We start from the raw sequence: 16,169 nt of genomic DNA on the forward strand, positions 1-16,169 counted from the left end.
TTTAAAACAGAGATTTATTGTACACAGTGCAACACGTTTATTCCTAGCATTGTTGGTATGAGACAGATGAATCGGCTAGTGTGATGTTTGAGATCTAGCTGCCTTAGCAAGAGCCTAATCCAGGGAGGAACAAGGGCAGATTTTGGTGTTGAAGATTTAACGGCGGGGGGGCCATAGCTGAGTGGCAGAGTACCTGCTTTGTATGCAGGGTTCAAGCCCTGGTATCTTGAGCTTAAGGAGCAGCGGATAGCAGGTGATGAGAAAGGCCTCTGCCTGTCAAAGTAGACAATACTGGGCAAAATGCAAAAACCACTCTGATCTGGTAAACGGCAGCTTCCTGTGTTCTGTGGGTAAATTAGTCTGAAATTCCCTGAAGAAGGCAACAATTATCTTCCTGTCAGAGGTGAAAGATTCACCTGCCTCGCCTTTGAAACTCCTCCCCAACCCCAAACCATGGGGCGCCTTTAAAAATCCCCCTCTCCTTAATTGCTCATGGAAAGGCATGATGTAGGTCACAGCTGTCTGGCCACATATACCGTTACGTAACGGGCAGTCTGCAGTTCCTTTTGGTTTTCCCATGATGCACTGTTTTGGCCAAGTCAAGTGGGAGGGAGCAGACAGCGAATGCGCTCGTTCAACCGTCTGTAATACATTCGCTTGCCTTTTAATGCAGTGCATTATGCTCATCCGACTTTTTCTCCCTGCCCCTCTACATACTGTGAGGGGGTGGGCCTGGCCCTCCAGGAATAAAGCCCTTTTCTTTGGGAAACGTGTAAGACTTCAATCTTAGTCTATAAAAGACCCACCTTTAAACCTCCATCTGTAACAAAGGATCCATATTTAATTTCTTACTGTAGATCTATGTCGTCTTTCTCCCTCTTCCCTATTGTCTCAAAACAAGTGTGGGGAATCTTTTTTGACCCATGGGCCACATTCTCTCCTGGGCAAGCTCCCGAGGGCCACATGCTGGTGGTGGATGGGGCTGGAGGCAGAAGTGGGAAGAGCAACAAATGCAAATTTTAATTTTTGTACAGTATCTGCACACACCCCCTCTACATCTTCCATCCGGACAAGTGAGAGGCATCATCAGATTTCTAGGACACAATCCGGGGTGTAAAGCAGGGCCAGGGAGGGGTGTAGCCTGGGGAGAGTTCGGAGGGCCAGACATTTGGCCTCTGAGCTGAAAGTTCCCCATCCTTGTCTTAACCACTGCTCCAGCCGCATTAGGTCAGGCTGGTACCCATATGAGGGTCCTAACACCGCATTGAAGATCAATGCTGTAAGGCAGATGCAGGGAACATCTGGCCCTCCAGGTGTTGCTGAACAACAGCCATTGGCCATGCTTGCTGGGGCTGGTGGAGTTGTACTTCAGCAGCATCTAGAGGTCCAAAAGGTTCGCCATAACTGCTTTAAGGCAGCAACTGGCAGGAGTGTGCATGTCACTCTAGCAGCTTAGAACGATGCTAAGAGGAGGACCTGCATGTTCTGCTGTGACAGGGTGGCTTCTGACTTCACAAGCCGAGCAGCTGAGTTGTTGATACTCTAGAAACTGGCAATTTCCCCTTTTCTCCGTTGAGCTAAATCACTTAATGTATGTCGTCTTTCAGGTGGTTCATAAAACAAGTGGGGTGGCCGTTGTGTTTAGCAGGAAGGTTTTGGGCTGCAGGATCACCCCTGCTGACGGGTGAGTAGGTGACACCAGCTCAACTGCCACCATGTGTGGCTGTTAACCCCCTGTGAAGAAAAGACCCAACTCTCTTACAGTGTCAAATAATAATAATTCCCTGCTGCATCCCCTGGAGGGCAACCTTAACATGCCCAGGCAGAAAGCTTCCTGTGACAAGCTAAGGCAATATTGGACCCAACCAATGAGGTTAGCTCTTCAGCTTCCTTCCTGCGTGGCCATCCTGGTTTAAATCCATTTCTGGGCTTTGAATGAGGATCAGATCCAGGGGTAAATTAGGGAAGGGGGCTGCGACCCTGGTAGTGGCCCCCTGAAACTAGAATGAAGCAAGTTGGGCAATAGCTGAGTTGACCAGGAGGATCCAGGAGGAGAGAATGAAACTAGCATGGCCGGAAGGGGCATTAGCAACACACCGTCTGTGAAAGAACAAGGAAAGTTGGCGCTGAGTTTTCTAATGTGAGCCACCCAGCCGGTGCATGCACAGGATACCTAAAGGATGCTGCTTGTGCCGCAGAGTGCGTGCCAGGGTCTCTCTCCAACCTTGTTTCTTTTCTGTGCGTTCCTGGAATCCTCTTTGGCCCGTGCAGCTGCTGCTTGGCAGCCCAAGCATCAAGGTTCCGGATTTGGTTTGGTCTCTTCACTCATTTGCCGGGCGCTGTAATAGGAGAGGCTTAATCCCATAATGGCCAGCAGTAAAGCCAGGTGATTCATCAGCCGGTCTTGAGGTTCCGACTCCAGTCCACTGGCCAGTTGCATCTGTAGGGATGGAAAAGTTGAGGTGTAAACTTTTAGAACTAGGGTGGAGAACCTCCTTATACAGAGTCAGAGCCACTTGACCCATCCTGACTGGCCGTGGCTCTCCAGGGTTGTTGGGCATCAAAAGCAGTGCCCTCATGTCTACTTGCAGGCTTCCTGTTCACATCTGGTCGGCCACCATAAGAACAGGATACCGAACTAGGCGAACCTTTGTTCTCATCTAGCAAGGCTCTTCTAATGTTGCAGGACTCCCAACTTCCTTCAGCATGACCAGTGCTCAGGGATGATGGGAAATGTAGCCACCATTTTGAGAGCCATGGGTACCCCATCGCTGCCTTAGAATGTCAAAAGCAAACCCAGCATTCGTATAGTGCAAATCGGTCAATTTCATACTATGAATTATACCCCAACACCAAAATACGATACCATACTACAAATTACATTTTTAGGCAGCGGGAGAGAGGTTTTTCAGTTTTTGTTTTAACCCTCTACCTTTTTTAAATGATTGATGATGATAATTTGCTTTTTATACCCCGCCCATCTGGCCAGGCCTCCCCAGCCACTCTGGGCAGCTCCCAAAAGAAAATTAAAAACACGATAAAACATCAAACATTAAAAACTTCCCTAAACAGGGCTGCCTTCAGATGTTTTCTAAAAGTCAGGTACAGTAGTTATTTCCTTGACATCTGATGGGAGAAACCACTCCAGTAGCTAGCAATTGCTAAATCTCTTTTCAAGAACGAGCCTTTCTTTGTTTACTTTTACACTGTGTTTTGGCAAACTAGACCATACCTTCTGCATTGTGCACCACCGGTTTAGACTTAAGACACACCCTCTCTCAACATCCTAGCAAACGGGGAACTTTGCTGACGAGTTTGCCTCAGGGATTGTCATCTTGGTTAGTTGTACATCATTAACTTTGAAGTAGCTGATATTACACAGGCTGCTGGAGCAATTCTCTGTTAATTAAGCGATTAGAGCTGTTTCCTTATATGACACTCGGGGGAGAAATAGGGTTGCCTGTTTAATTTTGCAACGGACCTTGCCTGCAGGTCAAGCAAATCAGCCACGCTTGCCAGCCAGGTAGATGGTGGAGGAGAGTGCACACCTTATGAGTTCATGCGCACTACAGCCAAGAACCAGAAATTTACAGCATGATCATTTATACGTCTATCCAAAAGCAAGTCCCAGTGTGGCTTATTCTAGGGGAGTGGGTGCAGGATTGCAACCTGATGGAGGGAGGCAGGGATGAAATCTGAAAGCTGCCTGGCATGTTTGGGAGAGAGGTGGTGGTAGTGTGAGGGTTTTTTGTGTGTGTTTGTACTAATAACGCTTTAAAAAGGTATTCCCAGCAGTTCCCCAAATGTCTTTCGTGTACCAGGGACAGGTACCAAGTGTAGGATTAGCCAGTGGATCTATTCCTTTTTGATGATGCTGAAAATCCCATTTGGGTACCCTAGAGTATGGTTAAACTAAGTGCAGTCTCCAGCACTGCAGGGCTTTGCATGAACCAGCCAGCATCTCCTCACGTGGCTCTGCCATACGCAGCATCCTCCCCTCTCCTCCCCTGCCCAGAAACACACAGCTCTGTTTGGCAGGCAGTGTGATCTAAGAGATGCATGTTGCTAGCCAGCTCTTGTTCACGTGAGCTTGGAGTGTTAAACTGACAACCTGGTTTGAAGGCAGGTGTGCAGGTGTTAATATTCATACTAACTTAATAAGAGTGCAAAGTTAATATTCAGGCTTCTAAAAAAATCTATGGAAGCTGGATGTCAGAAGATGTGCAAGTGGGATTTAGGCTAAGGAAGGCCAATTTCTTAATGGGGGTGGAGAATAATGCTGCTTCCCCATTCACCTGCCCCACACGCTCATGTAGGAAGCCACCTTACACTGTTTCAAATCACTGGTCCATCTAGATCAGTATTGTCTACACTAACTGGCAGCATCTCTCCAGGATTTCAGACGGGGTCTTTCCCAGGCCTACCTGGGGATCAAACCTGGGACCTTCAGCAGGCAAGTCATGCACTCAACTGCTGAGCTAGTGCCCCCTGCCCTATACAGAGTCAGACCATTGGTTTACCTAGCTGTGCCTTTGCCTACAGTGGATTTCAAACAACAAACTTTCCCAGTCCTGCCTGGAGACACCAGGGATCAAGCCTGGGACCTTCTGCTTGAAAAACAAATGTTCTGTGGCTGAGCTATGGCTCTTACCTCTTTTGTTCCACAAGGAAAAGTAGCTGGGAGATAGCGGGTTTTGTACAATAAAACAGAACAGCCAGAGGTGAAACAAGGTGTTCCCCAGCTCAAAGTGGCAGCAGCCTATGGTCACTTTTTGTCAGCTGCAAAACTAAAATGATCCTCACTGTTGATACTTATCTGTTGCTGTGAAACAAGTTCCATTGCAATCAATGAAATTCTGGTTAAGGCAGAGATAAGATCTAGCTCGGAGAGCTGCAGCCCTTCTAACTGCATCTTTACGTGAAAGTAAGCCCCACTGAGCTTCGGCTACTCAGTGGATGGATCATGGCAAGTTCTCAATGAATGCATCAACTGAAAAACTCAAGGCTCTCCAAAGGTTTAGTTGCAGCACACCTTGAAATTGCTAGGAACTGGAAAGTGGTGAAACCACTTATCGACAAGAACTTGGCTTGATAGAGTCTGGCACTTGGCACTTGGTAAAAAGATGACCCAAGAGTGCAAACTGGTGTGGGGCAGGGTTAGCATTAAGTGACAAACCATGGTTGCTAGCCATCTATGCCCTCCTAAATGTTGTTGAACTCCGGATCCCATCAACTCCAACCAACATGGCCAATGGTCAGAAATGATGGGAACTGTAATCCAGCAACAGCTGCAAGGCCACAGGTTCTCCACCTGAGATCTAAAGAGTTTCCCATTATTATTATTATTATTATTATTATTATTATTAGCCCACCCTTCACCCTAAGGACCCAGGGCAGGTTAGATCAATTTAAAACACAACATTAATAAAATAATTGTAACTTAAAATCACAAAATGCAATCACAAAAAATAGATTGGGTCCTGCAAATATACATCGCAGGTGTCAAAAGGGCAGGGTAACAATTCATTCAGAGTCTAAAATTACCTAACCACACTACTGAATACGCTACTTTGGAACTGATTTTGCTCAAGATCACAGACTTTAAAATATTCTAACACTCCGCAAGGTAAGAAGTATTGAGCTTACTTGTAGGAGGCGGAAGTACCCTGGGGTTAAACACTTCAGACGGAAGATCATAGCCCAGAGCAAGTGAGAGAAAGGATAGGTTGCTGTCACCTATCCCCCCTCTGATTCCTCTCTCGTAGCTTTGTACAGTTATTTTAAGTTGATTCAGGCTGTGGGAGGAAGGGGAAAGAGCTCGTTAGAACATGGTGACCAAGAACAAGGAGGAAGAGGAGGAGGTTGCAGCAAACACTCCCTGAAATTTGGTAGTGGAACTGTCTATAGATCTTGTCTACAGGTAGCCCAGCTGGAAATCAATGAATTATCTTTGTGGAGTGCCCACCATTGCTAAGGGCTAACGGCACGAACTGTTTTAGAGTTAAGTAAATACAATTCGCATTTCAGCCACATCAGTTGCCTTCTGCAGGGCAACTCCCTGGGTCACAACGGTGCACGGTGGAACATCGTCCTACATTCCCCCATTGCTCCCAACCATCTTCCCCATTCTTCAGCCTGCCCTGCTCCCATCCTGTTCGTTTTTTACTCAGACGCAAGGGTGATATTCATAAGCATTCATCCCACCACTCACCAGCTTCTGGACCCCGTTCCTTGTGTGTCGCGTTCCAGCAGTACAGTCGGGCAAGTGTGTTATGGGAGCGCTTAAATATTGCCCTCCTCCCATCGCTGCCCGATGACGATCCCTTCCGCAGCCAGCCTCAGGAGCAGCTGTCACAAGAGATCAGTGCCTGCTGCTCTGCCGACCGCACGCTATCCACGTGTGAAGAGGAGTCGGCTTTGGTTGCGGAAAGAAAACTTGTGAGGGCTTTGTGCTGCTTGCACCATCCAAGGAGAACCAAGTTCCATCCCCATGCAGCAAAAATTTCAAAGCTGGCCTTTGTGTTTTCCTCTTCTAATTTTATTATTTTCAAAACCATGTGCATATATGTATGAGAAACAAAGATAACCCAACAAACCCAATGGAGTTTTCCCTGGAGAACCCCCTAAAATACATTATGGAAGTCAGCATCCCATTACATACACCAGGATCTATAAAAGTATACAACTGTAAAACATGCTCTTATGTGATCTACTTTGGAACTGGTCTTTGGTTTTCCAAACAAAATAAAGCTCTGCCATTCTCCATTCTGTTCTTCACTTGAGACACCACTTTAGCTAATGGGGCCTCCCGCTGCCGCTGCACCGCCGTGCAATTTCTGTTCTCATCCTGAAGCAAAGTTCTGAACCTGAGGTACTATTTCTGGGTTAGCAGAGTCTGAAACCTGAAGCGTCTGTAACTCCAGGTACCACTGTATTCCATAATGGCAATACGCCTTATGCCAAGTATTCAAAGTTTGCATCTTTTAAGTCTTTCCAAAATGTGGCTATAGCCATACAACACAGGCTTTTGTACCTGTAGGCCTTACCAACAAAGGGTGCTTTCACAAGGTTGCCACCTAAAGCAGATGCATTGTGGGAAAGGTCAGTGAGTGTAAAGATGGGGAGGTGACCTAAAGATGCATCCATCGTCCTCTGAAATGTATTTTTTTTCATTCCAACTTTTTTTTAACTGAATATAAAAGCATAAAAAGAGCCTTGCAGAATCAGGCCAAAGGCTCTTCTAGTCTAGCATCTTGTTCTCACAGTGACCAATCAAATGCCTATGGGAAGATGCTCCTTCAGGTATTGCGGTCCTGAGCTGTTTAAGGCTTTATACTGTAGGTCAAAACCAGCACTTTGAACAGCGCTGGATTTAGGGTGGTATGGGCAGTTCCCCTGCACAGGACATCGTGCCGAGGAGCGCAAAACAACAACAACAACAACCTACACTTATACAGGTACCTGCTGAGAAGATCCATTAAAAAGCAACTGTACCAAAAGAAATTGTTGTGAAAGTAAGAAATATGGGTGTCATAATCATACTACCCGAGTCTGTCTGGAAACTAATTGGAAGTCAGTGCAGTCGGGTCAAGATCCGTGCAATATGCTCATAATGCCTTGCCCCAGTGAGTAACCTGACTACCAAATTCTGCACCAGCCGAAGTTTCTGAACCATCTTTAAAGGCAGCCCTACATATAACGTGAGGCAGTAATGTAACCTAGAGACTGCCAGGCATAGACAAAAAGTGATGAATGTTCCTGTCCTGTCCATAACTTCAAAAAAATTTGCAGAATTTTATAAGGTGCTTCAATTGTGGAACCTATTCATTGCAAGTGGCATGAGTTTTGGAGTGACAGTTCATCAGCATCAAATATTTAGCCAGTTATGCCTAGCCCCTACACTGTGAAATATTTTGAAACAACTCCAGTCTACATACAGAGAGGAAACCCACCAGCTCCAATCAATGGACCAGCTGCAGATTACTTTGAGCCGTACAGTTGCTTGAAATAAATCACAGGCGATTATCTTGATGCTCTGCTTCCTGCTAATCTGCTGGCCCCTGGTCATCTTCCCCAAATAAGGTGGGGCAAAAGGTAATTACTGTGGAATGATCTTGGAAGCACGGAGGCAACATCTGCCTTCTGTTATATTTACCCCCACTTCTCTGGGCAGTGAGCAGCCCAGGGTAGCAGTGAATAGTGTTTAACTGTCTTTGGATGAGAGCTCTGAGGCAGCCTCTGGTCTCTTGGCAATATTTGTTTCATGCACCAATGTACAAGAAGAGGGCACTGAAAGTGATCCCTAAAACAGGCTGCAGATCTGCCAGCCCCACATCAAATTTGACTGATTGATTGGACGCTAGTCTATCAGGGCAAATGGGGCACTTCCCCACTGACCTGTCAGCCCTTAGCCAGCCCCCACCTGTATGTCTTCTTAAAACCAGTCTAGAAGGTGCCCATTGCTTGCTCCGCCTTAGACGCAGTGTTGTCCTTGTAGAACTCAGCAAAGAAGAGGATAAGGGAAAAACTAGAAGTAGCTGGCACTGCCCGTCACTGGCTCTGGCTCCACCTAAAGTTTGTCTCCTTGCCTTCTACCCTGCCAGCCCTAATAGGCACTAGCCATCACTGCCTGATGCTGCTAGACTCCAATTCCTATCAGCCTCAGCCAGAGATTGTGGGAGTTGTGGTCTAACAACACCTGGTAGGTCATAGGTGCCCTTCCCCTGATTTCCTGCCCTTTGTGAAAGATTCCAGGGCTGTTTGCAAAATGTCAAAACCAGAAAAATATATATTGTGTGTGTGTGCCATTTCTATCAGATTTTTTCCAAACAGGACTATCGGTGTAGGCTGCCCCAAGGCAAATATGTGGGCAGCTTCCTGAAAGTTGACAAATGAATGCTGATAGCCGATTCTGGAGCTTTGTCTTCTTGGGACTCTAATAAGGCAAGATGGTTGTCAGAAGAGATTACTCATCCAGATACCCATCCATGCCAGACAGGGAGAAGAGAACAAATTGGTGTGAAAACAAAGAACAATCGGCTACAGCTTGGAGAAGGACACAGAACTGAGGTTTAAGCTCAGAACTGTGGGGATGCTAGCGGTTCCCTAGAGAAGCTACGAAGGAGCACCAGGAAAAGGCTGTAGCTCAGTGGTCCCAGGTTGAATCCTAGTATCACCAGGTAGGGCTGGAAAATACTCTGTTCCTCAAACCCTGGAGAGTCCGTGCCTGTCAGTGTAGGCAGTACTGAACTACATGGACCACTGATCTGAGTCAGTATAAGGTCAGCTTCTCCTATGGATTGTTGACTGTCTCTTGGAATGTGCAAGCTTCATCTTCAGCTGTGCTCCACCTGTATATTTGTAAATAAACACAGATATTGCAGAACGCTGATGCTAAGATTGCAGCGACCTCCTGACAAAGGAAACCAGCTCCCCCCTGAAACTTCTCGCTGTTTGCAGAACTTGGTTTTTTGTTTCACACTGGTGTTAGCTGTGGGATTGCATTTCCCCTGAGTGGAACTGCAAGGTGGTGTGATGAACAGCAATGCTGCTCATGCAGTTTGATGTTGGAGCCCTTGCAAGAGAAGTTTGAAGAGAGTCTCAGAAGACACTTTGAATCCAATAGAGCATACAAAATTCTCTGAGAAAGGTACTTCACCTTCAGCCAGTTCACAATTCTCTGCCTTGACCTGCATTCAAAAAATTATAATAATTCAAAAAGGACCATTCTGTTTCCAAGCGATATTGATTCAGTTTGCATTTAAATTGTACACTTCCCAAAACAACATGAGAACCAAAACACAGCCATCCTTTGAAATTCACACTTATTGTATGATGCAGTTCTCCAAGCAATGCTAACAAAAATGTACATATTAAGGGGGAATGTGCCCATAATTCTTTGAGGGAAAGAATGTGCTTTGAACGTGTTTCGAAGGCATACCGTATACACAGCCTTAGTGCAAAAGAAAATGTAGCAATGTGGTCACCAACTTTTCTTTTCACTGGTCCTGCTCTGATGCTTTTAGTGGCAATAACCTGCAGAAAACAATTAAGAACATAAGAAGAGCTCTGCTGGATCAGGTCAATGACCCATCTAATCCTGAATCCTGAATCCAACCAGATGCTGATGGGAAGCTCACAAGCAGGAGCTGAGTGCAACAGCAACACTCCTCACTTGTGAGGTCCAGCACCTGGTATTCAGGGGCATGTGCCTTTTCTGACAGTGGAGGTAGAATAGAGTTGTTGTGGCTACTAGCCATTGATAGCTTGACCCTTCATGAATTTGCTAATCCTCTTGAAAGCAATCCAGCAACTCAACTTTGGCACAGAAATTACTGAAGAATTATTCCATGATGTAACAGCATAGATACGTAGATATGCATGCAGTGATGTCTTCAGTGATGAGTAGATCTCTGGCATTCTTTGTCTGCTGATTTATCTCCCTCTAGCGGTGATTAGAGCTCATATTCACACCAGCATTGAATAGTTTGAAGATCATTATTTGATCATGTGCAGGTTTCTTTCTTTCCTTATTTTAAAATACTACTCTGTAGGCATTGGCAGCTCTGAAATTATTGCCGCAACATATTTTTGTAACAAAGCGGCACGGGTGGCGCTGTGGGCTAAACCACAGAGCCTAGGGCTTGCTGATCAGAAGGTCGGCGGTTTGAATCCCCACGATGGGGTGAGCTCCCGTTGCTTGGTCCCTGCTCCTGCTCACCTAGCAGTTCAAAAGCACATCAAAGTGCAAGTAGATAAATAGGTACTGCTCCAGCGGGAAGGTAAATGACGTTTCCGTGTGCTGCTCTGGTTCGCAGAAGCGGTTTAGTCATGCTGGCCACATGACCCGGAAGCTGTCTGCAGACAAACGCCGGCTCCCTCGGTCAGTAAAGCGAGAAGAGCGCTGCAACCCCAGAGAGGTCCGTGTCTGGACCTAATGGTCAGGGGTACCTTTACCTATTTTTGTAACTTAACTTTCAGATTTCAAGAGTTTGCATCCAAGTGATCAAAATCCTCAGATTACCCTGATTTTAAGATGAACATGCCATAATGTAAAATCACCACTGCAATTTCAGCTCTGTAGTATTTGCAAACACAATGAATACTTCTTGGTTTTATTTGTGTTGAGCTCAGGGATGGGAAGCCTTCGAGGGCTATATCTTATCACCTGGTTTTATACTTGGCTATCTCTTCTAGCATAACCAAAGAACAGGAGGCAGGAGCTGCTGCTGCTGTCCCCTCCACATCTTCTGCCTGGAACAGTTGCCTCACCTTGCCCAATGGTAGAGCCAGTCCTGCCTGGTTAGGATTAGCAAACTGGAGTGCTACTGCTTAGCAGTAAAGGCATAGAGAAATTACCTGAGAATGTGCAAACCCTAGACTTGAAATCTGACTTTGGAAAAGCATCTGACTTGGTATAAGGCAGCTTCCTGTATTCCTTCCCAGGAAGGTATGCAGGTAGGAGCTGGCTTGACTGTCTATGGTTAATGGTCACCAGCCACAGGTTTTGTCTCCAGTTCACTGATGTGCCAGACACTATTCCTTTACCTTTTTCCATGTGAGAAATGGTTGAAATAAATGCCAATGGAGAGCAGTGGGGTACAATATGAATGTGGAAAATAAATGATTTTTTTTAAAAAAAATATTATTGTCTGATACCAATATCTTTGCTATTTGACCAGGAATTTTAGATAGAATTTTAGGCAGAACTGCTTCTTCATCTTTTTTGAGACCCAATGTGGTGTAGTGGTTAGGACTTGTGAGGCCAAGCTTCAAATCCCAACTCAGCCATGAAACTCACTGGGTGACTTTGGACTGGTCACAGTCTTTTAGCCTAGCCTACCTCACAGGGTTGTTTTGAGAATAAAAATGGAGAAGAGAGCCATACCTTGAACTCCTTGCAGGATATGCAGGATATAAATGCAAACAAGTAAAAATATTCTCCCATTTTATGTGTTTAGATTTTTGTTTTTCATTTTCTGCTTTTTTATGTTGTGTGCATTGTTTCAGTTTTGCACCCAGCCCTGAAGTCTTCTGATGAAGGGCGGTTCAGGAATATTTTCAATACCATCAATCACTGGTCAGGGCCTACTGGGGCAATTGTGCAAATGATAAATGGCACACCTCTTTGTGCAGAAAGACCCTACGCAGCCCTTTTCTTCACTGTGTGTTTACTGAGAAGTTACATCCCCACATATTTTAGGTGGACTTGCCCTCCTATAAGCGTGTATAAGAGACTGCAGGTTTACCTTTCTAGGTAAACTTCAGAGTGATAAATGCACTGTACCTTTAAGGAAGTTAGACAAGGCGGTGAAACTGGTTTGTGTGGCATCCTGTTGAATCAGACGCTCGAAAATGGGGAGGGAGTGTGTGCCTTCTCAGCAGCCAAAAGGTTATCAGCACCCAAGGATTGGAGAATGAGAGCTTCTTTGAACGGGGGTGAAGTGCCCCTTCTACCTTTCCCAATTCCCCAAAGGGGGACAGCTGGACAACATTTACTAACTGCCTTAGAGAATCCTGCGTTTTAGAGAAGGCGGGCTTTACTGCCGAGTGACAAGTGGGCGGACTAACCAGAAACCCAGCTGGGAGTTACCTGCTGGAACCTGCAGGTGCGTCTTGAGTTTCATCCGTGATTTCCCTGGAACGGAAACATATTCCTCGAATAGGAGTGTCCAGAAGGGACTAAGCCAGGGCTTGGAACATGGATCCCATCTCCACCTGGAATACTAAGATGGTGGTGGCCTGGATGAGAGGTGAGAGGGGGAGCTGAACTTTTGGGGAATCTTTTACACCTAAATCAGACAGGTGTGTTGCTGGGAGGGTGCTGTATCCGGCTATTGCACCTCCATGGGACTCGAGGCTGGCCCATACTCGAGGAACTGGTAGAAACCAGGAGGTGTTAATCTGAGCTAAAACTGCAACTATGACAGAGATGGCAGGAGTGAATAAGAGCCGACCTCTTTGCCCACAGGAATGAAGCACATTCCTGCTCTGGGCAGGCCCTTCTTACCTGACCGGGCGGTTACTACGTGTTCAATGGAGTGGGAGGAGAAGCCACTCCCCCAAACAGTGTTTTGATTGCCATAACATGCCCGCTTTTTCCATGTGTTGACTGTGGAGAGGTAAGGAAAGGAACTGGAGGTAGCTGTTGGACATGACTTTCTTTTCCTCCTTTGCCCACCTCTGGCTTCTTAACACAGGGCAGCTTTCTTTCCAAATTTGCAGACCTGGGAGAGCAAAGAAACCAGTGCCAGATTTACTTGTGAGCTAAACAAACTATAGCTTAGGGCCCCACTCTCTTGGAGGCCCCCAGAAAAATTTAAAGGGAAAAAAACCCCTCTGGATGTACATTTCCAAAATATAAGATAAAAAACAAATAAATTAAAACCTACATACAGCAACAGTGTTTTGTGTTGTGTAGGCTCCTATTTTTTATGTGCAAATGGCTTTAGATACCTATTAGTTCCATAAATTACCATATAGCATATATTCAACACAAAAAGCAGTGACAATTTGTTGTTGACAAAGGACAGCTGGACATATAAAGGGTCCCATTACCTTCAGTAGCTTAAGACCTCATCAAACCTAAATCTGGCCCTGAAGGAAACGGAACTGGAAAACTATGGGGGTGGCTGGGAAGAGGAAGAGAGATCAGCCAAGTCCTCATTTGTTTGCAAAAATAAAATTCTAATTAGGTTTAGGACAGGGATAGAGAAGCCTTGTCTTCCAGATGTGTTTGTTTACAGAATTTATATTGCTACTGTTAATCAATTTATTACTCGACCATCTGTATGTTTTTAACACTCGATTGGGAGCTGCCCAGAGTGGCTGGGGAAACTCAGCCAGATGGGTGGGGTATAAATAATAAATTATTATTATTATAAATTATTATCACCAACAGGTTGCAGGGTGGGTTGCCACAAATGAAGTTCAGCATTCTATCCCACTTCTCACTTATCCTGCCCTGAGATCTTACAATGAAAGGTAGTTAATAATAATAATAATAATAATAATCATCATCATCATCATCTCAGGACAGGTCAAAACCATTTAAAATAAAATAGCTGTAATTTCTAATTAGATTTAGGGCAGGAACATGGAACCTTGGTCTTGTAGAAGTGTTAGTTTAAAGAATTAATGTCCTACTCCTCCTCACTACTGATGGGTTATTGTGGGTTATTGCAATTTAAAATGCAACAACCAGGAAAAGGCAAAAAAGTAATTGCAATGAAAAATCACAGCTGCGAATTCATCTGTTGTTTGACTCCAACTCCTATCGGCTACCCTCAGCTCCCAAAGCATGGCCAATAGTCAGGGATGATGGGATTTGTAGTCAAACTAGATCTTGAGGGGCACAGCTTCTCCATCTCTGATTTTGGGGAAGAAATCAAAGTCATAAAAATATTTGTGGCCACATGATGCTTGACAACGTCTTTCTTCTGCTCCCTTCCCAAGACTCCCCCAAACATGTGATTTCAAAGTTAAAATATGAGATTCTGTAAGCCTTGCCAAATTTGTTATCAGCTGTAGAAAACAGAGTCCTTGGACTCTGATAATGCTTCTTGCATGCCTGGATGGAAGATGGGGGCGGGGGGGGGGGGCTGTGTGAGTGTATTTGGAAACTAACCTACTATGCAAAGATAAAAATGACATTCATTGCTCCTGCCACTTTTCAGCCTACCACTGGCATGTGACCCTTGCATGGTTACCCAAAAAGGATCCCGGGCTTTAAAAAAAATGGTTCCCCACCCACCTCCTAACTGAAGATGCCAAAGTTTGAACCTTCTGCATGCCAAGGAAGTGCCCTGCCATTGATCTATAGCTCTTTCCAAAACTTCTGGGCCAGTTTCATGAAAGAAAAAGGATCAAATGCTTTCCTCTTCTGCGTTTAGGTTTGGATCCAGCGTTACAAGACTATCCCTTTGAGACGTGGGGCCTGACTGGGAAGGGGCTGCTTCGTCTGTCATATCGGGACCTGGAGGATCTGGGCATGAGGCGCGTTGGCCATCAGGAGCTGCTTCTGGAAGCTGTGGAGCAGCTCTGCGTATTGGTGAGCACATGGCTGTGAACCTCAGTGCGGCTCACAAATCCCTCAACAACTTGGGCCTCTGAAGTACTTTAAGGACCATCTGATTTCCTTATATTCTACCTCAACTACGGGCATCTTATGATGGGGCCCTTAAGGTGGTTCCACCCATGAGATTCAGTTGACCTTCACTAGGGAGCAAACCTTTAACACCTTTAGACTAGCCTTTGTACTATTAATCTTCTCTGTTTATGTGTCTTCATAAAAAAAATCTCCAGCGTTTTCATGCAACACTAAACACAGTTGTGCAGTTATGCAGTTGTGACCACCTATTTTTGCAAGCAGTTTCTCCTAATATAATGCATTTTTGTATGTATGTTATTTTCACCAATATCTTCATTTTTCTGCATGTTTTCCCTTCATATATGTATTTTTTTGTAAGCATTATTTAGTTGGAAAACTGCACTGCAAAGTTAAGAGAAGTGTCAATTTCAAAGCAGGGCTGTGTTTGAGTTCTCGTTTTGAAAAGTGCGAATTTGGTTTGATTTCTCCTTTAAATGCGAACTGAACCAAATCCCGCCCCCCTACTTTGAGTGAAACTTAGCTGTATACAAGCCTTTGTTTCCATTAGTGAGGGTAGCTGGGCTTGTTTCCCTCTCCCTAGAACTATGACCTGGCAACAGCCAACCTGCAGGTGCTGACTGAGAAGCTGCAAGGCATTGTAAGGACGATTGAAACCTTCATCCTGAGCCGTAGGAAAGTTAGCACCTACGACGGATATACTATGGAGAAACCCTCCTCGGACCTCCTGGGCTGTGTGGTGGAGCTGATTGGCGCTGCAAAGGGTCTCTTCTTATGGCTCAATAGGTAAAGATTGTCATGATCATCTTCTCCATTCCCTTTATTTCTAATGTTCAGGCTGTGGGTTCTGTTTATGTCATGGAAATGGCACCTGCCATCCAAAAGAGCAAAGCTGTCTGTTTGTGAATGAACCTCCCAAACAGTCAGATGAGGACTGAGTACGGTAATACTCTGTGGTCCTGGAACACCGACTGGTTCGTGGGGGAGAACGGAAAACAAGTTGGGAGATGGAATGGAATGGAGTGGAGTGGCTGGGATCCTGAACAGTAGATTTCCATGCTGC

The 16,169-nt window shown here is 45.4% G+C and overlaps 1 protein-coding gene and 1 long non-coding RNA gene across 3 annotated transcripts in view; one reads left to right on the forward strand and one right to left on the reverse strand.

Moving 5' to 3' along the window:
- Positions 1–12,422, reverse strand: LOC310684834. 2 transcript variants are annotated; one of them, XR_014514848.1, is made up of 3 exons: positions 12,287–12,422; positions 5,647–5,795; positions 1–2,440 (listed from the first exon to the last, which is right to left on the reverse strand). It is a non-coding gene; the product is annotated as an uncharacterized lncRNA (long non-coding RNA). The 2 variants fall into 2 exon arrangements; XR_014514849.1 differs by lacking the exon at positions 12,287–12,422 and adding an exon at positions 6,212–6,669.
- A 192-nt stretch (positions 12,423–12,614) lies between these two features.
- CNKSR1 (connector enhancer of kinase suppressor of Ras 1) overlaps positions 12,615–16,169 on the forward strand; it is a 31,349-nt gene continuing 27,794 nt past the window's right edge. The window contains exons 1-3 of the mRNA XM_083455071.1: positions 12,615–12,752; positions 14,892–15,049; positions 15,690–15,892. Of these exons, the coding sequence (XP_083311197.1) occupies positions 12,701–12,752; positions 14,892–15,049; positions 15,690–15,892 (413 nt within the window). The 5' untranslated portion in view covers positions 12,615–12,700. The remainder of the gene's footprint in view (positions 12,753–14,891; positions 15,050–15,689; positions 15,893–16,169) is intronic.

Source organism: Podarcis tiliguerta, assembly GCF_965153285.1.
Source record: "Podarcis tiliguerta genome assembly, chromosome: 8".
Classification (NCBI taxonomy): domain Eukaryota; kingdom Metazoa; phylum Chordata; class Lepidosauria; order Squamata; family Lacertidae; genus Podarcis; species Podarcis tiliguerta.